A 24815-nucleotide genomic window follows, 5' to 3' on the forward strand; every position below is an offset into this window, starting at 1 on the left:
TTTTCTTTTAGCACGTCTTCGAAGTTCACTCATGTTATGTAGCATGTATCAAAATTTCCGTAATTGTTAAGGCGGAATAATATTTCATTGTATGTGTGTACATACCATCGACCTAAAAGGAAGAGGCTGAAGCACAAAATAGGATTCAAAGAGTTTACTTGAGCCAAAATGAGAACAGTTGCCTGGGAGACTCAGTCTCAAGTATCCTTGGATATGAGCTCCCTTTGGCCATTGTTACAAGCAGGTTTGTGAAGGCATTAAATAAAGGGGACATGGAGTGGGCTGATACTAAGTGGTCTGTCAGGAATTCTCACTAGTTTATAGAAATAACTTTGGTTAATGATTAACATTGTTGAGATGCAGGGAGTAGTTTATAGTGTGTGGTGCAGCATTATTAGGTTATTTTCTAGTTACTTGTGGCAGTATAAAGCAGTTTCAATAGATAAATATTTCTCATAGCTCAAAGGAGAGAAGTAGGATGTGATTGCTGTCACATTTTAATGCCTTTCTGGGCCAGATCATTTAAAAGGACTTGCATTCCTCAGATAAAAGTTTCTTTCTCGATGCCGTATTTTGTTTATCCGTTTGTCAGTGGAAACTTGGGTTGCTTCCATCCTTTGGCTATTATGAATAATGCTGTGAACATAGATGTACTGATATCTGTTTGAGTGCCTGCTTTTACTTTTTATAGGTACATACCCAGAAGTGGAATTGTTAGATTATATGGTAATTTTATGTTTTGCTTTTTTGTGGGGAAGCGGCACATCATTTTCCACAGTGGCTGTACCATTTTACATTCCCACCAGCAATGCACAAATGTTCTAGTTTCTCTACATCCACGTTATTTTTTGTTCTTTGAAAATAGCCATCTTAATGTTTATGAAGTGGTGCCTCATTATGGTTTTGATTTGCATTTCTTTAGTGACTAGTGCTGTTGTGGATCTTTTTGTGTGTTTATTGACCATTTGTATATCTTTGGAAAAATATCTATTTGAGTCTTTTGCCCATTTTAATATTCAGTTGTTTGTTTTTGTTGTTAAGTTGTAGGAGTTTTAAAAATATATTCTAGATATCAGTCTCCTGTTGTATATATGATTTGCAAATATTTTCTCTGATTCTCTGGTTGCCTTTTTACTCTGTTGATAGTGTCCTTTGATACACACAACTGTTTAATGAGATTTAACTTACGTTTTTGTTGTTGTTGTTGTTGTTGCTGCTGGTGCTTGCTTTTGGTATCATACCCAGAAAATATTTTTTTAATTACTATATAATAGTACATTGTATGGTATACTATAATTTAACCAATCAATGTGGACTTCAATTTTGAGTAAGGTTTTTTGATGAGATTAAATAAGAGAATGGTTGTGGAGCTTGACATACAAAGACTTAGTAATTGTTGTGTAAATAATAATGATTACTTTTATTACTGCTTGTTACTTTCTACTTCTAATTGGAAGATCATGTAGTCAGTCATAGGACTATAGAACACACCAGAGATTGTTCTCAAATACTCTTTGTGTTTTCTCAGAATGAATTATCTCTTTTATTTTATTTTTTTCCAAAAACCCCAGCGTTTAAATTATATGGGCCCTGTTTTGGTAAAAGGCAAAAGGTTTGTAAGATCTGAAGAGAAACCAGAGTATGTGGGCCCTGTTTTGGAATGAACTTGCTGCTTATAAAATGGAAAGTCCTCAAACACTCTTCCACAGAAAAGTTCTGTAAGAAGACTTTTATAGGAGCAAGTATGGCTGTAAAAGTTGCCCCAGCTTCTTTCATTTTCTCTGAGAAATTAGCTAACCTTTTAAAAAAAATCTTAATTAAAATATAGCTCTCACATGCTATAAGATTCACCCATTTAAAGTATATAATACAGTGGCTTCTAGAATTATATCATGGTTGTGCAACCATCGCCACAATCTAAGTTTAGAACATTTTTGTCAAACTAAATGAAATTTAGTAACTATTAGCAGTCACTCTTCAATCCCCACTCCCCACTGTCCCTGGCAACCACTAATCTGTTTGTTTCCTTAGATTTTTCTATTCTGAACATTCTATATAAATGGAATCATGAAATATTACAGTCTTGTGATTGGCTTCTTTTACTTAACATGATGCTTTCAGGATTTGCCTATGTTGTAGCATATATTAATATTTCATTACTTTTTATAGCTAAATAATATTTTAGTATGGAGAAATATATATACACTGTATCTTGTTTGTCCATTTATCAATTGATGGACATCTGGGTTGTTTCCACTTTTTGGTTACTATGAATAATGGTGCTATGAACATTCATGTATGAATTTTTCTGTGACCATATGTTCTCATTTCTCTAGGGTATATAACTGGGAGTAAAATTGCCAAATCATATGGTAAGAATATGTTTAATTATTTGAAGAAATGCCAGACTATATTCTAAAGTGACTGTACCATTTTACATTCCCACCAACAATGTCCGAGGGCTCCAGTTTCTTCATATCCTAACCAACTCTTGTTATTGTTGGTTATTTTTATTCTAGCTGTCCTGATGGGTATCAAGTAGTATCTTATTGTGATTTTCACTTACATTTTCCTGATGACAGATGATGTTGAACATCTCTTCATGTGATTATCATCCATTTACATATCTTTTTGTAAGAAATATATATTCAAATCCTTTGCCTGTTTTTAAGTTGTCTTTTTATTATTGACTTGTAAGAGTTCTTAATATACTCTAAGTGCAGATCCTTTGTCAGGTATATGATGTGCATGTATCTCCTCCTATTCCATAGGTTGTCTTTTTACTTTCTTGCTGCTATCACTTGTAGCACAGTGGTTTTGAATTTTGATATCATCTAGTTTATCTCTTTTTTTCTTCACTTGAGCTTTTGATATCCTATCTAAAAAATCTTTGCCTACTCCAAGTTCAAAATCTTGTAACTGTGTTTCCGTTCAAGAGTTTAGTAGCCTTAATTCTTATACCTAGGTCTGTGGTCCATTTCAGGTTAGTTTTGTGTATGGTGTGAGGTGGCGATCCAGTTTTATTCTTTTACATGTGGATATTTAGTTGTTTGAGCACCATTTGTTGATTATTCTTTCCCTATTGAATTGCCTTGGTACTTTACTCCAAGGTTTCCTCCCAAATTTTATCTTGTTCTTGGAGTTCTTAGACCTTCCAGCTGCCACCATGGTCGACTCTCTAAATATTTCAAACTCAGTCTGTCACCTTCTCAGCTTTTTGTTATTTCAGTAATAGAGTGTTTGCCATTGAAATTGGGAAATATTTTAATATGTGTCTTTGTTCATTTTGTGCTTCTATAACAGAATACTTGAGACTGGGTAATTTATAGTGAACAGAAATTTATTTGGTTCATGGTTCTGGAGGCTGGGAAGTCCAAGGTCAAGGAGCCACGTGTGGTGAGGGCCTTCCTGCTGCATCATAACATGGTGAAAGGCATCACATGGTATGCACACGTGGGCAAGTGTGGGAGAAAACTTGCTTTGATAACCCACTCCTGTAATAATGACCTTCATTCATTCATGAGAGCAGAGCCCTCATGACCTTATCACCTTTTAAAGGTCTTACGTTTTAACACTGTTGCGTTGGAGATTAAATTTCCAACACATGAACTTTGGGGGAGACATTCAAACCAAAGCAGAATGGTTGATGGTGGTTTAGGGCGTTAATTATACCGGCCATTTATTGTGTACTTTTTTGTGCATGCTAAGCATTTTTTATACATTGTAAGAGAAAATAGGAGGGAATTCTTCTCTAAAGAAATTTAATGAGATATCTTGGAGAGTTCTAATTAAGTTACTATTGTAAGTGCCCCAGTCTCTTCTTGTTTGGGATTTGAGGATACTGCTATCCTGATTGCTGGTTCTTTGCACACTCTGGCTGAAGTTAGGCCTGCCCATGTACACAGAGTCTCCAGCCAGACTTCTTAGGAGAGGCCTTGGCAGAAAACACACTAACTGAATTTTCTTTGCTAGGGTCTTCTCTTTTTCATGATTCCTAAATGTTTGGAGTGCTCTGAGGCTTTGTCCTCAGACATCTCTTTTTTTTTTTTTTTAAGTGCAACATAAACTATTATTATTCTTCATATATTTTCTTGATTCTGTGATTTTGTCCACATTTTACTTCTGCCCTTCATGTAACTTCATACTCCCCATTCTCTATATTTTTGAATTCTACCTATTCTTTAATGCCCTTCCTCAGTATTTGTCACTTTTCTTTGAAGATGACAGTCTTGCTGCTCAAAATCATTGTTCCTCTTGACTTCTTACAGTATGTTATTTGTACTACTCTTATGTCAGAAATCGCCCTCTACCTTTTATTATAAAGTTATTTTCTATATATGTATGCTTATATATGTGAGTGTGTATATATGTATATATTTTATATCTATCTATCTATCTATCTATCTATCTATCTATCTATCTATCTCTATCTCTGTCACCCAGGCTGGAGTACAGTGGTGCAATCTCGGCTCACTGCAACCTCCACCTCCTGGGTTCAAGCGATTCTCCTGCCTCAGCCTCCTGAGTAGCTGGGACTACAGGCATACACCACCATGCCTCACCACTTTTTTTGTATTTTTAGTAGAGATGGGGTTTCACCATGTTGATCAGGCTGGTTTTGAACTCCTGACCTCAAATGATCTGCCTCTGTTGGCCTCCCAGAGTGCTGGGATTACAGGCGTGAGCCACCGTGCCTAGTCCTATTTTAATATTTTTATTCAACCAGGGCCTCGCTCAGCCACCTTGGCTGGAGTCCGGTGGTATATCACGGCTCACTGCAGCCTTGATCTCCCTGGGCTCAGGTGATCCTCCAACCTCAGCCTCCTGAGTAACTGGGACTACAGGCATGCATCACCATGCCCAGCTAATTTTTGTATTTTTTGTAGAGATGGGGTTTCACCATGTTGCCCAGGCTTGTCTGGAACTCCTGGCTTCAGGTGATCCTCCCACCTTGGCCTCCCAAAGTGCTGGGATTACAGGCTTGAGCCACTGCACCCAGTTGATTATGAGGAATTCGGTTTCTTTTTTTGAAATATAAAAAAGGCAAAATACAAAACTATAAATTCAAAATAATGATATCTATATTTTACTTCTTGTATTAGATCATAAGCTGTTTGAGAAAAGGATCTATTTGTCTTTGATCTTGGTAATCCTCTATATTTTAACATTTACCAGAGTGAATGAATGCATTTTAAGAAAATACTTTCCTAAATTTTTAAAAGAATGATGAAGATGGGAGATGACATTGACTATGGTTAGAGGGAAGTTTTAAAGTTGCCTGTGTGATATATGCATAAGGACAGGAGGGAAACGTAGGAAAAGGGAAAATATTGTTAGTGGGTTTCTGTTTTTTTAAAGTTTATTTTTGTTTTTCATTACTACATTAAGAAATATTAAAATAATAAAAGTTTGTGCCTTTTTGTAACTGTAGTTGTCTTTAGACTGATGTAATCTAGGAGTTGTGACCAATTGAAATATAGCTCTTTTGACTTCGGTTGTGAAACTATAGTGTTAGGAAATCTGATCAGCCTGAAGCAAGTTCTAGGCTCCTTAATGAAAGCTGCTAAGTTAAATAAGAAAAATAGTTTTATGTCAGCAGATACTTATTTAATTTTAGCTTAGCCTTTGGATGTTTGATTAAAATTTTAAGGCATTCTTTCCTATATTGTTTTCTTTTTTCTTCATTTTTAATTGACATAATAACTGTGCATGTTTATGGGGTACAGTGTGATGTTTTGATCTATGTATACATTATAAAAGGATCCAATCAAGCTAGTTAATACATCCAGCATCTTTTTTTTTTTTTTTTTCCTAGAGATAGCATCTTGCCCTGTCTCCCAGGCTGGAATGCCCTGATGCCCAGGCTTATGGGCAGTGGTGTGATCATTAGCTCACTGCAGCCTCAACCTCCAGGGCTCAAGGGCCTCAAGGGATCCTTTTGGCTCAGCCTCCTTGGTAGCCAGGACTACAGGTGCCCACCACCATGCTCAACTAAGTTTTTAAAACATTTTTGTTGTTGTTGTTTAGATGGGGTCTCACTTTGTAGCCCAGGCTGGTATGAAATTCCTGGCTTCAAGCAATCCTCTGGCCTCGGCCTCCCAAAGTGCTGGGATTACAAACGTGAGCCACTGCACCTAGCAACGTATCTATAATCTCACCAACTTATTATTTCTTTGTGGGGAGAATGTTAAAAATACATTCTTTTGGAAGTTTTAAAATATATATTATTATTAACTATGGTCACCATGCAGTTCAGTAGATCACAAAAACTTATTCCTCCAGTCTGACTGAAACTTTGTACCCTTTGATCAACATTTTTGCTTTCCCCGTTCCTCCTTTTATTCCCACCACCAGCCGCTGGTAACCACCACTACTGATTTTCTTAGTTGAGTATTGCCAGCATTCTAAGAAGATTCCAAGGGGCAGCAGTTGAAGTTCCTATGAGAAATTCTTTCACTGTCAGTGTAATGAAACATAGTTAAAGGTTAGCACAGTTGACCTCTTCCTTGATAAGCAGTAATATAATACAGAAAGATAACATTGCTTAAAAGAAAACTTCCTATAAGATTTTATTGTCCTTAGAATTGTAGAGCTGACTTTTCAGATAAGGCCCAGAGGTAGTACTTAAAAATAAGTCAGTGTTAATGCATGCTTATTATATGCCAGATATCATTCTACAAGTATGTACATGTATGTATAAAGTAAGTGTATGAACTCAGTTCTCACAACACCACCATGAGGTAGATATTGTTGCATTCTCCATGCTACAAATGAGGAAAACTCAGGCACAGAGAGGATAAGTAACTTGCTCAAAGTCACAGAGTTAACAAAGAGTACATCCAGGAATAAACCCATATATCTGGTTGCAGATTATTTACTCTCCTCCTTTCCTTCTTTTAGTTTGTTTCTTCAAGTTATACATACATATTGGTTAAAGAATCTAATAGTTTCATAAGGTTTGTTATGAAAAATAACATTTCATTTCTCCCTTTCCACAAGTAACTATTTTTAGCTGCTGATTTCAGTGTTTATGTACGTGTCTAAATAATGTACTTGTTTTACTGCCTGATTTATTACTTGTAGACATGATTTATTCTGCTATTAAAAATGATTATTTGGCTGTCCTCTCCTCCACAACTAATTCCCAGTCCCCTCATAGTTATTTCATAATTTTGGTTAGATCAGTGTTTGATGTTTACGTTAATTTATTATGTAAACACTATCTTCAGCTGAGCCGTGTTGTAAACTGTACTGTTTTTTCTTTCCTGACACTTTTTCTTTAAAGGTTGTAATTACCTTTTCATTTGATGTAGTTTTTAATGCACTTATCACTAGTTTACATCTTTGCCAGTTGTCTGAATCATACACATCTTTTCTCAGTTTTAGGTTCTTAAATAAATCTCTTCTGGAGCCTTTTGACTAGGACCAATCCAGACCAGTTGTATGGCAGTCATGCTGGGATCTTTATTATTTTAGGGGATTCCTTTTGCTTGTTTCCTGTGTTGGACCTCCTATTGCTTCATTTCTTTGTTTATTATCCTGCCATGGTGGAGCCAGTAATACCCTCCAGTAATTTCTTGAGAAAAAGGTCATGGGAAGTAGATTTTTTGTGATCTGGCATGCTGCCCAAAAATTTTTACTATGACTCCACATTGACTGCATATGAAAATTTAGGTTAGAATTTTTTCTCAGAACTTCGATTATATGCTTCATCACCTTTTAGTTTCCAGTGTTGCTATTTAAAAGTCTGAAGCAGTTCTGATTACTTACCTTTGGTGTGTGATCATTTATACCTTCCAAAAAGTTGTAGATTCCTGTTTTTTGGGCAGAGTTTCTCCAGTTTCACAGACCCTTGCCATTGGTCTGTTTTCATTAGTTGTGCTGGGTACTTGATGGGTCCTTTGGTTGTAGAAACTTTTGACCCCTGCTGGAAACATTTCTTCATTTTCTGTTCTCGAGTCTCCTTTTTTCAGTTTTTCTGAATTTCTTTGGACTCTTCTATGTATCTTATTCTTTCTCTTTCATTTTCTATCTTTGTGCCCTTTGGGTCAATTTCCCACCTTTATTCTCCAGTTTTCTACTGAATTTTTAAAATTTCTCCATATATTTTAAATTCCCATGAGCTTCTTTATTTCTGAATTTCACTCTTTTATAATATACTGTTATTTTATAGTTGCATTATCTTTTCTTACTTCTCTTATATTAATGATATATATTTTTAAATTTTCTTCTTTTTACTTGGTTTGTTTCCTCTGAGTTGCTTTTTCCCCTATTTTATGTTTAACTTTTTAAAAAAATTTATTTATTTTTTAGTTTTTATTTTTTATTATACTTTAAATTCTGGGATACATGTGCAGAATGGGCAAGTTTGTTACATAGGTATACGCGTGCCATGGTGGTTTGCTGCACCTATATTAGAGTTGTCTTCAGCTGTCCAATAATCCTCGACTGACTGCTCCTTTCTAAGGATAGGGTACTGAAAGCTGATTGGAAGCTCTCAATCCATGATTAGAGGTTGCCTGTGCGATCTTTACTTGAGGTAATCAAGCTAGGCAGTTTAGGTAGTGTAGGAATTGGAATTGTGACTACAACTCCCCAAATCGTCATGACTTAACATAATACAAGTTTGTTTCTCACTTGCATAAAGCCCAGCGTTGGTGTTTTTGGTCAACTAGAACCTTTCATGTGGGCCTTTTTTTATCATTCTTGAGAAGGGGCCAAAGGAACTTCTACATCTAGTTAGCATGGAAGATTTCGCAGGAATTTTTATGAGTGAGGCTTGGGTAGTATATTTTTAACAACCTGATCATCTGGGAGGAAAAAGCTCTGATTTATAGCATTTGCTGATCTTTATGGTATAAATACTTCATCATGACCAATTTCAGGCTACTGACATGATGTCACCAAATGCAGAATTAGGAAGAGATGCACCCAATAGGCTTTCATGCCAGCTCTGGCATGCCACTGTAACTACTAGCCATATTCCACTGGCCCAACTGTGTTGTATGGCTCCACCTAAATTCAAGGGAGGGTGAAATTGTGTGCCCTGGAAGTAAGGGAACTAGATTTTAGTGAACAGCTAACAGTTTTCTGTCATAGTTGGTATCTCTATTATCATTATCTTTAGATCTAGTTAGAGTTCCTACAGAGTTATGTTCCAATCTCCTGCCTAGACGGTGAAGAAGGCCTGGCTCTAGGTATTCTGAGAACTGATTAGACAGGATCTGGTGGTATCTGTACATTTACATAATCCCCATGTTTTCAGTGTGGTCCCTGAATTTATTTTATGTTATTGTAACAAATTACCACAGCCTTAGTGGCTTAAAACAACCCAAACTTATCGTTGTACGGTTCTGTAGGTAAGAAGTCAGATGTGGGTTTTACTGGACTAAAATCAAGGTATTGGTATAGCTGCATCCCTTTCTGGAGGCTCTGGGAGAGAATCTATGTTCTTGTCTTTTCTAGCTCCTAGAGGCCACCCTCATTCCTTGCTCATGGCTTCCATTCTCCATGTTCATAGCCAGCGGCATAGCAGTATATCTCTGATTCTTTTTCTCTAGTCACATCTCCCTCTGACCACAGCCCAGGAAAGATTCTCAGATTTTAAAGTGCCATGCGATGCAATTAGCCCCACCTATATAATCTGGGATAATATCTTCATCTCAGAGTCCTTAATCACATCTGCAAAGGCATTTGTCATGTTAACCACACATATTTACAGGTTCCAGGGATTAGGATGTTGTCATTTTTTGGTGGGCCGTTTTTCTGGCTACCACAGTACCCCTTGCTCTCCGAAGACCCTCCCTTTGATCTATTCCTAGTAATAAAATTAAGAACTTTTGTTGGGGATGGTAGTGGGAATTTAGTGATCCTTCTGCTTTTTAAACAAACTTTCCATCCTTATTTTACAGTACTCTCTTTATCTTCACTTCCAGACATATGTAAAAGCACCAATTCATGAGGTTTTTGCCTATTTTGTGACACAAATTGAGTTAGTTTTATGATTTCCCTCTTACCAGTTTAGGATTAAATTTTCTGAGAATACTTTAACACTTACTTAAACACTTTCAAGATTTTGTTGTTGTTGTCTTCCTTTCCCATTCTCCTCATCCTTGTGTGTTTATGCCTTTACCAAAAAAGCCCTTTAATATTGTCTTAGCTGGGGTTTGGGCAGGCAGCAAAGGCAGATGTGTGTTTAATTTACCATCTTAATTAGAACACAGCTTGCACTTTTAACTTCTGTACCATACTGCCTTAACTTTATTGCCTTTTTTATGTGTAAGGTAACCCAGATTTTGGATAATATAAATGGTTGTGGATCCTGTCTTCTAGATTACAAATTTATTTATTCAATACACTTTTATTGGCTACTCTACATCAGCCACTTTGCTGAGCATTTCAAATACAAAGCTCAGGTTCCGGTGTTAGAATTCAGACTACTACAAAGGAAATTTGAGCACATTGTTATAAGTGTATGATAGGAATAGAAACAATACCAAGGAAGCATGGAGAAAAAAGGGACTAATTTTAATTGAGAGTCAGGAAAGACTTCATAGAAGTCATAATGTTCTAGCTGTGTCTTAGAAAGGGTGTTGCTAGAGAATGGAGTGTGGAAGTTGTTCCCAGACGGAAGTGGGAAAATGTGAAGAAGGTGAATGGTAAGAAGTTCAGTGTGGCTGGAGCAGATCATAAAGGGGAGGAGAAAGAGATGATGAAACTTCAGGGATTAGTCTGGCTTAGATTTTGGAGAACGTCTTATGGCATGGTAGGGAGTTTGTATTTAGGTCAGATAAAAACTAGAGATCTTTAAGAAAGGAAGTAACACGGCTTGCACATCTTTGGTTAAATTTATTTCTAAATTTTTATTTGTTTAATTTCTTGTTTGGGATGATATTGTGAATGGATTTTTAAAAATTATTATTAAAAAAAATTTTTTTGAGGCAGGGTCTTGCTCTGTCATCCAGACTGGATTGTGGTGGCATGATCTTGGCTCACCATAACCTCCACCTCCCAGGCTCAAGCAATCCTCCTACCTCAGCCTCCCAAGTAGCTGGGACTACAGACATGCACTACCATGCCTGGGTAATTTTTTGTAGAGACAGGGTTTTGCCATGTTGCCCAGGCTGGTCTTAAACTTGTAGACTCAAGAGATCATCCCACCTCAGCCTCCCAAAGTGTTGAGATTACAGACGTGAGTCACTGAACCAGGCCCAAATTTTCTTTTCTTTTTTTTTTTTTTTTTTTGAGATGGGGTCTCGCTATGTTGCCCAGGCTGATCTTGAACTTCTGGGCTCAAGTGATGATCCCCTTCAGCCTCCCAAAGTGCTGAGATTATAGGTGTGAGCCACTGTGCCCAACTCAGAATCATTCATATTTAAGGGCGTGGTTCGGTTCTTTAACTTACTTTTCATAGGATTCCATTGTACAATTCCATTCCGTAATTATCCTTCTGTGACTGGTGGACATTTGGGTCATTTTCAACTTTTCTTATTACAAACAGCGCTTTTATGAACATTCTTCTGTTTGTCTCCTGGTACAGAGGTTAAGAGATTTTTTTTATGTACAGTCAACTCTCGCAAGGGTCTACTTACACACAGCTTTTTTTCAGTAAGTTTATTGGGAAGTTTTTTGGAGATTTTTGACAAATTGAAAAAACTTGCCAATTGTGTAGCCTGGAAATATTAAAAAAATTAAAAACTTTGGAGATATGTTATCAATGCATAAAACACAGTAGATACTAGTTTATTTTATCATTTACTACCATAAAATATATACAAATCCATTGTAAAAAGTTAAAATGTATCAAAATTTATGCAAACACGTAGAGACTGGACATGGTGCTACTCTCAGTACGTGGTGCTACTCAGTGGAGAGAACTGTAAACAAATGTAAAGATGCAGTATTAAATTATAACTGTATAAAATTAACTGTAGTTTGTACTGTACTACTGTAATAATTCCAACATTCTGTTGCTATTGTGGTAAATTCAGGTGTTTTGAGAATCTGCTTTAAATGCTGTGTGATGCTAATCATCTCCTGGTGAGCAATTTGTCTCTCTAGTAAATTGCACATCACAGTAAAAAGTGCTTTCTCCCAATTCCTGTGTAATTTGTTATCATGTTTGTTGTAATATCATAAACCTTGAATAACACTATGGGAGTCATATGAAGTGCTACTAGTGATGTTGGAAGTGCTCCCAAGCAGCAGAGAAATATCATGACGCTACAAGAAAAAGTTGAATTGCTTGTTATGTACCTTAGATAGAGGTCTGTGGCTGTGGTTGCCCAGTATTCAATGAATCCAGCAAAAGGACTATTGTAAAGAAAATAAAATTCATGGTCAGGCACGGTGGCTCATGCCTGTAATCCCAGCACTTTGGGAGGCCAAGGCAGGTGGATCACTTGAGGTCAGGAGTTCGAGACCAGCCTGGCCAATATGGCAAAACCCCGTTTCTACTACAAATACAAAAATTATGGCTGGGCGTGGTGGCTCCCATCTGTAATCCTAGCACTTTGGGAGACCGAGGTGGGTGGATCACCTCGGTCGAGTTCAAGACCAGCCTGGCCAATATGGTGAAACCTCGTCTCTACTAAAAATACAAAAATTAGCTGGGCATGGTGGTGGGCACCTGTAATCCCAGCTACTTGGGAAGTTGAGGCAGGAGAATCGCTTGAACCCAGGAGACGGAGGTTGCAGTGAGCGAGATCATGCCATTGCACTCCAGCCTGGGCAACAGAGCAAAAACTCTCTCTCAAAAAATTAAAAATAAAAATACAAAAATTAGCTGGGCATGGTGGCGGGAACCTGTAATCCCAGCTACTCGGGAGGCTGAGGCAGGAGAATTGCTTGAACCCTGGAGGTGGGTTGCAGTGAGTCAAAATTGCACCACTGCACTCCAGCCTGGGCAACAGAGGGAGACTCCATCTCAAAAAAAAGAAAAGAAAAAGAAAATTCATGAATCTGTAGCTATAGCTATGCCAGTGTGTGAGAAAACTTTGCACCTTTTGCAAAATCCCTTTTTATGTAGTATTGAAAATCCAGCTCTTATGTGGGCACAGGAATGCTATACGAAAGGCATACCTATAGAATATGATTTGAGAAGAAATGAAGTCATTATATGATAACATAAAGCATAAGGAAGGTAAAGGATCTAAAGCTGGAAAATTTAATGCCAGCAAAGGATGGTTTGATGCTTATAGAAAGAGGTTTGACTTTAAAAATGTCAAGATGACAGGAGAAGCCAGCTGTTGCTGGCCAAGAGGTAGCAGACGAGTTCCCAGGCACCATTAAGAAAACCATTGCAGAGAAAAGATGTCTGCCTGAACGGATTTTTAATGCACACGAAAGTGCCTTATTCTGGAAAAAGAAAAAAATCTACCACAAAAGATATTTTTTAGTAAGGAAGAGGAACAAGCACCAGGATTTAAAGTTGGAAGGGATAGGCTAACTCTACTGTTTTGTGCAAATGCATTCAGGTTTATGATGAGGACTGTCTTTATCTATAAAGCTGCTAATCCCTGAGCCTTGAAGGGAAAAGATAAACACCAGCTGCTAGTCTCTTGGTTCTATAAGAAGGAGTGGATGAGAACCCCTTTTCTGGATTGAGTCCATAGATACTTTGTTCCTGAAGCTAGGAAATTCCTTGCTAGTAAGTGACTGCCTTTTAAAGTTTTTTTGATATTGGACAATCCCCCTGGCATCCCAGAACCCCATGAGTTCAACACCAAAGGCATTGAAGTGGTCAACTTGCCCCCAGTCACAAAGTTTGTAATTCAGCCTAAAGATCAGGGTCATAAGGACCTTTAGGGCTCATTACAGTTGGTATTTATGGAAAGGATTTTCAACACTATGCAAGAGAATCTTAATAGAATATCATGCAAGTCTGGAAGGGTGACATCATTAAAGATGTCATTGTTGTTATAGAAAAAGCTGTGAAAGCCATGAGGCCTGAAACAGTGCATTCCTGCTGAAGAAAACCGTGTCTATATGTTGAGCATGACTTCACAGGATTTATGACAGAACCAATCAAAGAAATCATGGAAGAGATTGTGAATGTAGCAAAAAAGGTGGGAGAATGAAGGGTTTCAAGATAAGGGTTTCAGAGAAATCTAAGAGTGCATAGCACAACAGAGTAATTAGCAGAACACATTTTGATGGAGATGAGTGCTTCTGAACAATGCCAGATGATAAGGAAGCAGACTTAGAAGAAGCAGCGCCAGAAAACAAATTGACATTAGACAATCTGGCAGAAGAGTTCCAGTTATTCAAGACTGCTTTGACTTCTTTTAATGACATGGACACTTCTGTAATATGATGCTAAAACTAAAGCAGACAGTGGAACAAGGATTAGTACTGTATAGAAACATTTTTAGAGAAATGAAAAAGCTAAACGGCAGACAGAAATTACTGTGTATTTCCATAAAGTTACATCAAGTATGCCTGCCTCTCCAGCCTCCCCATCCACTACCTCCACCTTTTCTGCCTTTGCCATACTTAAGACAACAAAACAAACACCTCTCCTCGTCCTCTGCTTCTTCAGCCTACTTAACATGAAGACAAAGAGGAAGCCTTTTTGATGATCTATTTCCACCCAGTGAATAGTAAATATATTTTCTCTTATGATTTTCTTAATAACATTTTCTTTTCTCTAGCTTACTTTAAGAATTGTTAAGAGAAAAAGTGTAGTGGAGTTAACATTTTTGGGGAGTCAAAACTTATACATAGATTTCCAAATGCATGGGGGATCTGCATCCCTAACCGCCACGTTGTTCAAGGGTCAACTGTCTATGTAATTGCCAATGTGCAATTGTTTTTGATCTTCAAAAACTGGTTTCATATGGTTTAGATTAGTATCTAGGAGAGAAAGTGCTGGTTAATAAAACTGTTTCCCCAAGTGATTATATGTTTACCCTCCCACTGGTGAGATGAGAGTTTCTTTGGCTCTACATCGTTGTCAACATTTTTTACTATCATATTTTTATACTTTTGCTGATATGGTACATGTGGGGCTATCTCATTGTTTTAATTTGTATTTCACTTAATTACTACTGAGGTTTAGTATCTTTTCATTTCTTTGTGGACCATTCACATCCTTTCCTGTGAAATTGGTGTTCATGATTTTGGTCAGTTTTCTATTGCAGTGTTTAGGAAGCTTACTCTTGTTTTGTTTTGTTTGAGATAGAATCTCACTCTGTCGCCAGGCTGGAGTGCAGTGGCGCGATCTCAGCTCACTGTAATCTCTGCCTCCTGGGTTCAAGCGATTCTCCTGCTTCAGCCTCCCGAGTAGCTGGGATTACAGGCACGTGCCACCACACCCAGCTATTTTTGTATTTTTAGTAGAGACGGGGTTTCACCGTGTTGGCCAGGATGGTCTCGATCTCCTGACCTTGTGATCCACCCATCTCGGCCTCTCAGAGTGCTGGGATTACAGGCATGAGCCACTGTGCCCGGCCAGGACGCTGACTCTTACTGGAATATGAATTGCTTGGTCCAGGTTAATAAATATTTATTGACCCAGTCCTTAGCTTTAGATCGGCTTATATAAAGATGAGTAAGATGGATGGACTCTTACCTCAGTCTATATTTAGTAAAGGTTAAACTTAATTGGAAGCTCCATAGTTCTATTTCTTTCCTCCATTCAAATATAGATTAGCTACACTATTTATATCTTTACCTTTCTGATTCAGTTTACTCATTTGTAAGATAATCAGCTTTGACTAGTTAATATCTAGTTTCCCTTTTACCAGTGTATGTAATTCATCTAATATTTTTTCTTGTTGGTTTTTGAAACTTAGAAATGTGTTACTTTTACTATAGTGGTAAATATAAATAATTGGGTTTTTTTCTTTTTCATCAAAAAATATTGGGTTTTGCTTCTGTAAGGTATAATTTAAGTCACTTCTCCAAGGACCCCTCTCTTAGATGGATTTCCCAGACAGATATTACTACCTTTGATTTTAAAAATTCTTAAAATGCTATTAAACCTATACACTCCATCCTAATATATATGAATTATTCTTCCTCAGAGTGAAGATACACAACAGCAAATCATCAGGGAGACTTTCCATTTGGTATCTAAGAGAGATGAAAATGTTTGTAATTTCCTAGAAGGAGGATTGTAAGTAAAGCATTTCATAGACATTTCTAAGTTTTGACTATGTGATTAAAATATATACTATTTAATCAGTTTATGGTAAAAGTTTTCTAATTTTGATTAATTGGATTAGGTGAATTAATTGCTACCTATGTTAGCTATAAATCTAACTTAAAGAATTATTTTTAAAAGATATGCAATCTTTTTTCCTCTTAAAAATTTTGGAAGGGAATTTTATATAAAGGTAATATATTAAATCGTAAAAATTCCACATTACAGGGAAGTATAAAATGTAAAATAAGAATCTCTCAACCTTAGTCCTTCTACCCAATTTCTTGTGTATCCTTCTAGAAAATTGTTTGTATTGACTAACATATAAAGTATGTTATATGTGTTGACTAACCTACAACCTTAACATTTTTATTTATGAGATCACACTTTGTATGCTCATTTGCATGTTGCTCGTTCTCAGTATTTTCAAAAGCTTTGCATATAAACACATCTAGGACAAGCTTATTCTTTTTAATGACTACAGAGTATTCCTTTTTGTGAATGTTCATAAAAATTAGATTACATTCTTTATTTTACTGTTACAAGACTGAAGTCTGTTTTTCAAATATACCTAATTCAGCTAATCAATTTTTCTATTTTTAAAATGAATGAATATTGCCAAATATTACAAATAAATACTTTTAAACTAATAACTTCCATGAAAACAGTTTGTTCTCAAACATAAATCAGTCAGAGAAACTTAGAATTTTCTGTATTTTACTGTGTATGATGGATGAGAAATACTCTGGATAACAGGGAATCCGTGGTCATAAGTTACTTTTTATCGTTTGGAACACTTAACTTGGGTTTCCTGAAAGATTATATCATGCTGTCCTTAAATGTCCAATACATACTTACAAATTTTGCTGTTAACTCAAGGCTTCTAATTTAATAATTGAGACAAGTGTACCTGCTTCTGTTTTTGAATTTTACTTGTACTTATTTAATTTTAGTTGTCTTTGACATTACTATCACTACCTCTCATCCTAGCCTCTTGATTTCTTATCTCCTAGGAAACTTAACATCCAGCACAGTTCACTGCATGTAAGAACTTGATTAATCTTACTAGGGTGCTATTTGAATTAGAAATTGTGGCTGGAAATTGTGATTGTTCTTTTTTAACCTTACAAAAAATAGAAAGCAAATATTGCAGCAGAGATGAGGCCTCACATCTAGTTTAATCCTAGTTTTGTCACTAACCAGCTGATTTCCTTGGACAGGTTACTTAAATTCTCAGGCCTCAGTTTTCTCCTCTATAAAATGAGTTATTTGGACTAACAGGATTTCTCAGTCCTGTGGTTTTATATGATGTATTACATTCTGTACAGGAATTTTTATCTGTATTATACTGTAGCTTAAAGATAAGATTATATTTTTAAAGGCAAAGTATGTACTTGCCACATTAATATTTTGCTTGCTTTTAATAGTATTACTGGCCTTTTTGAAACTTATATTCTTCAGAAGTTTGCTCTCCTTTTAAAGTAAAGCAAAAGTTTTAAGATAATCACTAAATCGCTGATTCAGAATGAAGTAAAGCCTCCTATTTGTGTTCTTTTTGCCTCTTTCAGGGAACAATTGCAGTCATAGTCTGTAAATATACTCTCAGAATCTTTAAATTGCATGTAGATATTTTTAAATTAAACATCTTCTCTAGAAGAGTATCTAGCATAGTAGGAAATTTTTATTCTTGTCAAAGATCATTTCTCCTTTTGCTATTAGAAGACATAGAAATAGTATATACCTTGGGAAGTTGTTTCTACAGAACTTATAAGTTTAGTATTATTTTACTGTGTAAGAAATAGATGCTGGCCAGGCGCAGTGGCTCACGCCTATAATCCTAGCATTTTGGGAGGCCTAGGCGTGCAGATCTCCTGAGCTCAGGAGTTCGAGACCAGCCTGGGCAACATGGTGAAACCCCATCTCTACTAAAAGTACAAAAATCAGCCAGGTGTGGTGGTGTGCGCCTGTAATTGCAGCTACTTTGGTGGCTGAGGCAGGAGAATTGCTTGAAGCCAGGAGGCAGAGGCTGCAGTGAGCTGAGATAGCACCACTGCACTCCAGCCTGGGTGACAGAGTGAAACTCTGTCTCAAAAAGAAAGAGAGAGAGAGAGACAGAGAAAGAGAGAAAGAAGGGAGGGAGGGAGGGAAGGAAGGAAGGAAGGAAGGGAGGGAGGGAGAGATGCCATTTTCCTATATTCTGTTGGGATGGATGTTAGTTTAATTTTGGTTACATATAGCCTTGATTGTAAATTATGTAAGTGTTTAGGGGTCTTTTAAGAAGATGAATTCATTATTGTAAACTTAACTATGAAATAGCTAAACTATATTTAGAAAAATATAAGATGTTTGGAATGATTCCTAAATTATTATTTCTAAAATACTAAAATTCCAGTCATTATAAATAAAAGTATTTCATGAAAGAGTTTAGTATCTTAGCTCAGTTTTCTTGCATTTATATGTCAAAACAATGTAATTTTGGAAGAGATCTTGACGGTAAATCTATCCAAAACTTAAGAAGTGTCATTCTTCTTTTTTTTCTGGTTGATAATCAGTCTTAAGCTGTGTAACTTACTGTGACGTATGGAGTTAAATCTAGTAAGCACTTACAAATGCCCCATGATCTAATTTCCGCCTACTTCTCTGACTTTATCATTTACTAATCTTTTCTTATCTACTGGCCTTTTTTCTCTTCCCTGAACATACATACTTTGTTCTTGATGAAATGGCCTTTTATTACTTACTACCTTAGCCTGAAATGCTCTTCTCTAAATTTTTTCCAAGCCAACTCCTTATCATTAGATCTCAGCTTAAATGCCACTCTTGCTTAATATTCAGCCTGAAGTAGGGAACCCATCAATATATCATCATTGTATTTTGATTGTCAGTGTAACACTTGCCACTATCTGATGATGTTCTGATGTGTGTGTTTGTTGCTTCTTCCCCACTACCAGTGCTTGGCACATAGTAGTTACTCAGAGAATAGTTTAGTGAATGAACTGAAATTAAGCACTGGCTTCTTTTACTTGATATTTCTGAAGAAAACAGCCACCTTAATTCACCTAGTCTCTGAATAAGTTCACTTAAATGCTTTGCCATTGAATGTCACCTTTCATTTGACAAGTGGTTTTTAAACAAATTGTCAGTTTGCTTGAGCTAATGAAAATGATTCGCATTTTGTTTCCAATAACATTACAATTTTTTTGTCATTTAGATTAATTGGAGGATCTGACAACAAACTGATTTATAGACATTATGCAACGTTATATTTTGTCTTCTGTGTGGATTCTTCAGAAAGTGAACTTGGCATTTTAGATCTAATTCAAGTAAGTTAACACTTGCTTCTTACTATCTTAAATAACAGTTTGACATTTAAATTTTTAAAAACTTATATATTCTAAATTTTCTAAAATGATGTAAGAAATAAAGCATTTCATAATAGATATTGTGTTGGTAAAAGAGGTCAGAGGACATAGAAACAAGCAAACATTTGATCTGATTAAAACTATCATAACTAGTTTAATCATGACGTTTTATCTTGCTCATGTAAGTTACAGCAAGGAGCTTAAGACTCGTGGGTTTCTTAACACATGTATCCAAAACTAACCCTAAACCCTACCTCTCCCTGTCTCCTGAAAATCTTTCATAATGTCCCTGGAACTCAAGGTCAGTCATCAGCAAATTTCTTTTTATCTTCAGCCTCTTCTGTTAATATTACTTTACATTTTGCTCTAAATTAAATCTTGCTTCCCTGATGATACTACGTGCAACCCTTTGAAGTAGTGGCCATTTTCTCTCCTGCTTCTTTCTGCCTTTGAGCCTGGAGGTGTAATCTTAGCTTCTCATTGCATTTTCCAGACCATTCTTTCTTCTCAAACACCTCCAAATTTTATCTTATGTTATCAGACTATACCACCTTCTATCCATTTAGTTATAGTCATCACTCATCTCCATCTCTCCTTCATTGGAGATTTTGTTAAGAATTGTGAAGGGTCTGAGATTTGCTCTACTTGCAAACTAAGAAGTTAACCTGCCATAATTTCATGGATGCTGGCAGAAGGCAGGAGATTTCTGGGCCAGAGACAAAGGACCTTATTACTAATAGCAAAAACATTAGCTAAAGTGACAGCATTTGCTTGCACGAATTCTCTAATTCCCAAAGGGTGATATGAAGAGGTCCAGATGATACCTGCACACACAGTGGATTAAATGACAGATGAGGAACGCCAAGTTTAGGGAACTGGAATCTTTTATAATGGATACTAAGCATGTCTGCCCTTGTTTGGAAGGAAGAGAGACTGTCTCTTCCAAGAGTGTAAGGAAACCTATCCTTTGCTGTGGAAGAAGACACTGTCTATTTTCCAGGGCTGTTTGATATACAAGCATGCTTAAAAAGATAGCCCAGAACAAAGACAGTCAATGCCTCTGCTCACAATATGTGTGGAAACACAAGATCCATCTAAAATTGTCTCCTAATAGATTTTGGTTCTTGGTTCACTGGCATTCATTCCAGTACTGCTTGTTTTGTAATTCTTGGTGATTCCATTGTTCATATGTATAATTCTCCCAATATCCTGGTGTCTTCAAAATCTGGAACTCCTCTCTTCCAATAAATTTTGCCCTCCACTCCATCTCACTATGTACCCATTTCTAGATTTTATCTTTGTCTAAACTGTAACCCCTCCATAATCTCAATTTCACAGTTTTGAAGTCGTTAGACCTATTGCAACCCTCAGTTTTAAAAATCTATCATTTTTTTCACTCTGATTTTACTGATGTCTTACTTTCCTTATCCAGCTTAAATTTCATAATCATGGTAGTGATATAGCCTTGTGTACACTGAACTCCTTGCCCACACCCATACATCTGAACATACCTAGAGGAAAAAAAAAAGTAACCATATTTACCAGTCTCACTTTAAATTAATGATCCCTTAGCTCATTGAGTCCTTTATGCTACCCAAGAATCATTTTCTGTTTCCCCGGTCCATTTACTCTCCCATACCTCTAGATGACTACTCATACAGTCTCCTCTCTCCTAAAATATCTAGCACTTCTAGCACCTTGCTTCCCAGTGCACAGATAAAATTGGCTTTTGAAGTTAGCAAGAAGGTGGCATGGTTTGAGCTCTAGTTGGCGTTACAGAATAGACAAGAAATTAACCCAAGCAGACAACTTAGGTAACAAATTCTTAGCACTGTGGCTAAGGCTTTAAAAATAAAAACATTGTGACCAGGTGTGGTAGTTCACATCTGTAATCCTAGCACTTTGGAAGGCTAAGCTGAGCAGATCACTTGAGCCCAGGAGTTCGAGACCAGCCTGGGCAACCCCATCTCTACAAAAATTAGACAGGCATGCTGTTCTGCACCTGTAGTCCCAATCACTCGGGAGGCTGAGGCGGGAGCCAGGGAGGATGGCTTGTAGTGAGCTGAGATTGTGCCACTCACTCCAGCCCAGGTAACAGAGTGAGACCCTGTCTCAAAAAAAATAGAAATAAAAACATTGTTAATAAAATAAAAAAGGAGATAAATGATAAATTGATCTATTTGTATGCCATATTACTCTTAAATCTGTAATTCTTAAACTGGGTTTTTGGGAGGAGCTGGGTATCAAAGTTACATGAAACCACAAGGTAATCATGGCACATATTCCTGGTATATGTTTCTTCTTTGTTTTGAAGATTGGCGGCAGTGAGGAAATGAACGTAAACATGTATATATTATGAGGTAGAATACAAATTTTTCATAATATTTAAAGCTCTAAGTGGAGACTTGAAAGAAATTTTGAGCTTGAGGTAAAGGTGCCCCGAGATCCCTTGGGTATATGTTCACTTTCCTCCTGGGGCCTACTTGAGAAACACTGCTAAGTTATGTTTTGCTTTCTCAAGGCTTTTCTAGTAAAGAAAAAGAAGCCAAATCTTACTTTTGATGACATTGAAGGGTTGATCAGGACTATATATTGCATTGCCTTGTAACTTTGTTTATTCTTACATTTCTTAGTTTATCCCACCTAGGGGAGTAGTTAATTCATTTTATCATTATGTCAAGAGAGCATTATATTTTTACAGAAAAAAAATTAATATAGAACCATGCTTTCTATTTCTCTGTTTCCCATGACTGAAGAGAGTGGTAGACATGCACACTATGTTCCAAAACACTGTTTTTATTTACCTGAGCCTAGCCACTAGAATTACAGGAAGAAAAACAGGAGAAAGTGTACCATTTCAAATTTAGTCTCTTATTGAAGAGAAATGTTGCTATTAAGAAAGACCAAAACAAATGTGTCTTTTCCTAGAGGTAAATCAGAAGTATTTTATGCTTGCGTCCTGAGATTAAGTCATCACCGTTGATTATTATTTTGATGCTGTTGTTGATCTTCTTATGAGAAAGTAGTTCTATCTCCAAAGGGGATTAGATGGGGAGTTTTCAAAGAACAAACATGCTATTAATATATCATATCCAAAGTAAATTCTGTCATGTACTCGTGGAAAGTGGAAACTATCTTTTGTGTTTTGCAAAATTTTTTATCCATGCTTCACACGTTGATCACTTGTTTTGATATTAGATAACATACAGAAGAAAGGATTTCAGGAGGACTTTGTCATTTTCCGATTACTAAAGTAGGCTAGAGCTGTTTTTACAATACCCCTGAGTTACCACATGCTGATGTATTGTGTCACAAAAAAGAAGGTTTCTGTAATTCACCTTATAGGTACTATGTCTGTCACTACCAGGAACATGTTGGAAGTTCTGTGGTTGTGATCTTTCCCCTTCAATTACCACAGTTCATTAAATACTGAAGAGGGAGTGTACTGAGCACACATGAGTCAGTCACTTTAAAAACCATCAGTTGAATAAACAAAGATGGAAGTGCATAGCTTATTATTTCTGCTTCTGTTTCATCAAATAGCTATTCAGAGAGAACTGATTTTCTTAATTTGTTCATCCTCTAGTTTTTAGAAAGGCAATTTTAACGTAAAAAGTAAAAGTGGAAAATTATAAACCAAGAGAGTTTACATCAAAACCTCTTGGTCTTGCATATTCTTTTAGAGAACAGATCAAGAAAACTCAATATGTAACTATTAAACCTATGCTTATAATTTTGACATTTTAAATATCAAAGTGATACCATTCATATAACTGGAAGCATATATTTTAATGCAGAGAGTTAGTGTGTCTAAGGTATGCATATGTTGTCCCAAATATGACTTTGTATCTGTATAAAATCTGGGAGAAGGCATTATTAATAAATTCGTTATGGAATTTACACCACTATTCCACCAGTACTGAATTTACATTGGTAGTCCACAGAATTTACACCAGCTACCCAAACGAATGATCAGTTTTTGTTTTCTTTTGTTTCTTTTTAAAAATTCCTTGTAAGTTTGGAAAAAAGGGGTGGACTTTTTTTTATTGATATATACCATTTTAGTGTGATATTAACTGCTATGTATGCCATATATGCTAGAGTTAATAGCTAGCTTTTTTAAGGAGTCCTTTCTGTTGTAGCATATTGTTATTGGAAGTGTTAAAATATTTACAGGATGAGAATAGAAGTTTATTAAATATTAATGTTGGGTTGAGTTATTTATAAGCAGTCGTATTGTCCTTAATTAGTTTATTATGCCAAGCTGATAATGGAGGCATATAAATTCACTGGATAATTCCAAATGTCTGTTACAGTTTTCTGTACCACATGTAACAGTAATCAGAGCATCAGTCTTATTCAGTTGTAGCTAGATAAAAAAAACAACAAAATTGAGAACTAACAGCTAAACTTTCTTTAGGTTTAGAAAGATACGTTCTGACCATGTTGTTAGAATGTATATTTAAACTGGAGCTCCATATATAATATTTGTTATTATTACAGTACTGTTCAACTACCTTTTGAGGAATTATTTTATTCATGGCTGCTAATGCTCATTTAGTATGATGTTGAGCAAGTTATTTATTCTTTATAGACCTTAATTTTTTTTTTAACTGCAAAGTATGCTTGTTTCAACATGTTGCCTACAGACAAGAGGTTGTTAGAAAGACCTGTGAATTAAAGCTATCTATTATCTTGTAGTGGTTAAAACCATTTAGCTCTGCCATATACTAGCTATGTAATTTTGGGCAAGTTATTTAACCTCTTTGACCCTAACTTTCCTCATCCACAAAACAGGGATAATAATAATAACACCAATTCACAGAGTAGGTGTGAGCGTTAAAAAAAGATATTTCATGTGAAACCCATGACTAAATGATTAACATTTCAGTGGTTTTTAGCTAACATTATCACTAAAGCATATATTTGTAAGAAAGGCATATAAAATATTATTTTGTTAGTACACAAACTGAAGTAAATATTTTTTTTTTAATCTTTCTGACTTTCTCATTGTTAGAAGCATTTTTGAATCTTTTTATCCTATATGTTGTTTGATGGCTTGGAATGAATTTTATATGACACATTTATGTGATAAGAAATAGTCTTCATTGGGGAAATTTATAAGCCAAGAATACTTAAGTGAGGAAAGGTCTCTGATCTTCCCAGCATCACCTGGCAAATTATGGTGAGGTAGGTACTTCTGACCGACTGAATATACAGTGGTGTGCCGATGAAGGCCCACCCAATTATTGTTCTCATCTATCATGATGGTAGGCCTGAAAGCACACTTGGTGGTGGGGTGACAGATA

The 24815-nt window shown here is 36.2% G+C and overlaps 1 protein-coding gene across 5 annotated transcripts in view; it reads left to right on the forward strand.

Annotated features, from left to right (window-relative positions):
• Nucleotides 1–24815, forward strand: part of AP3S1 (adaptor related protein complex 3 subunit sigma 1) — a 72526-nt gene that overhangs the window by 9116 nt on the left and 38595 nt on the right. For 4 of the 5 annotated variants that reach the window (XR_004671624.2, XM_003826720.6, XM_034960368.3 and 1 more), the window contains exons 2-3: nt 16026–16117; nt 19356–19467. The exons of the other annotated variant lie outside the window; for it this stretch is intronic. Coding sequence is in view for 3 of the 4 variants with exons in the window: in XM_003826720.6 (XP_003826768.1) it covers nt 16026–16117; nt 19356–19467 (204 nt within the window). In the remaining variant the exon portion in view is untranslated. The remainder of the gene's footprint in view (nt 1–16025; nt 16118–19355; nt 19468–24815) is intronic. 5 annotated transcript variants of the gene reach the window in all.

This window comes from Pan paniscus, chromosome 4 (assembly GCF_029289425.2).
Source record: "Pan paniscus chromosome 4, NHGRI_mPanPan1-v2.0_pri, whole genome shotgun sequence".
Classification (NCBI taxonomy): Eukaryota; Metazoa; Chordata; class Mammalia; order Primates; family Hominidae; genus Pan; species Pan paniscus.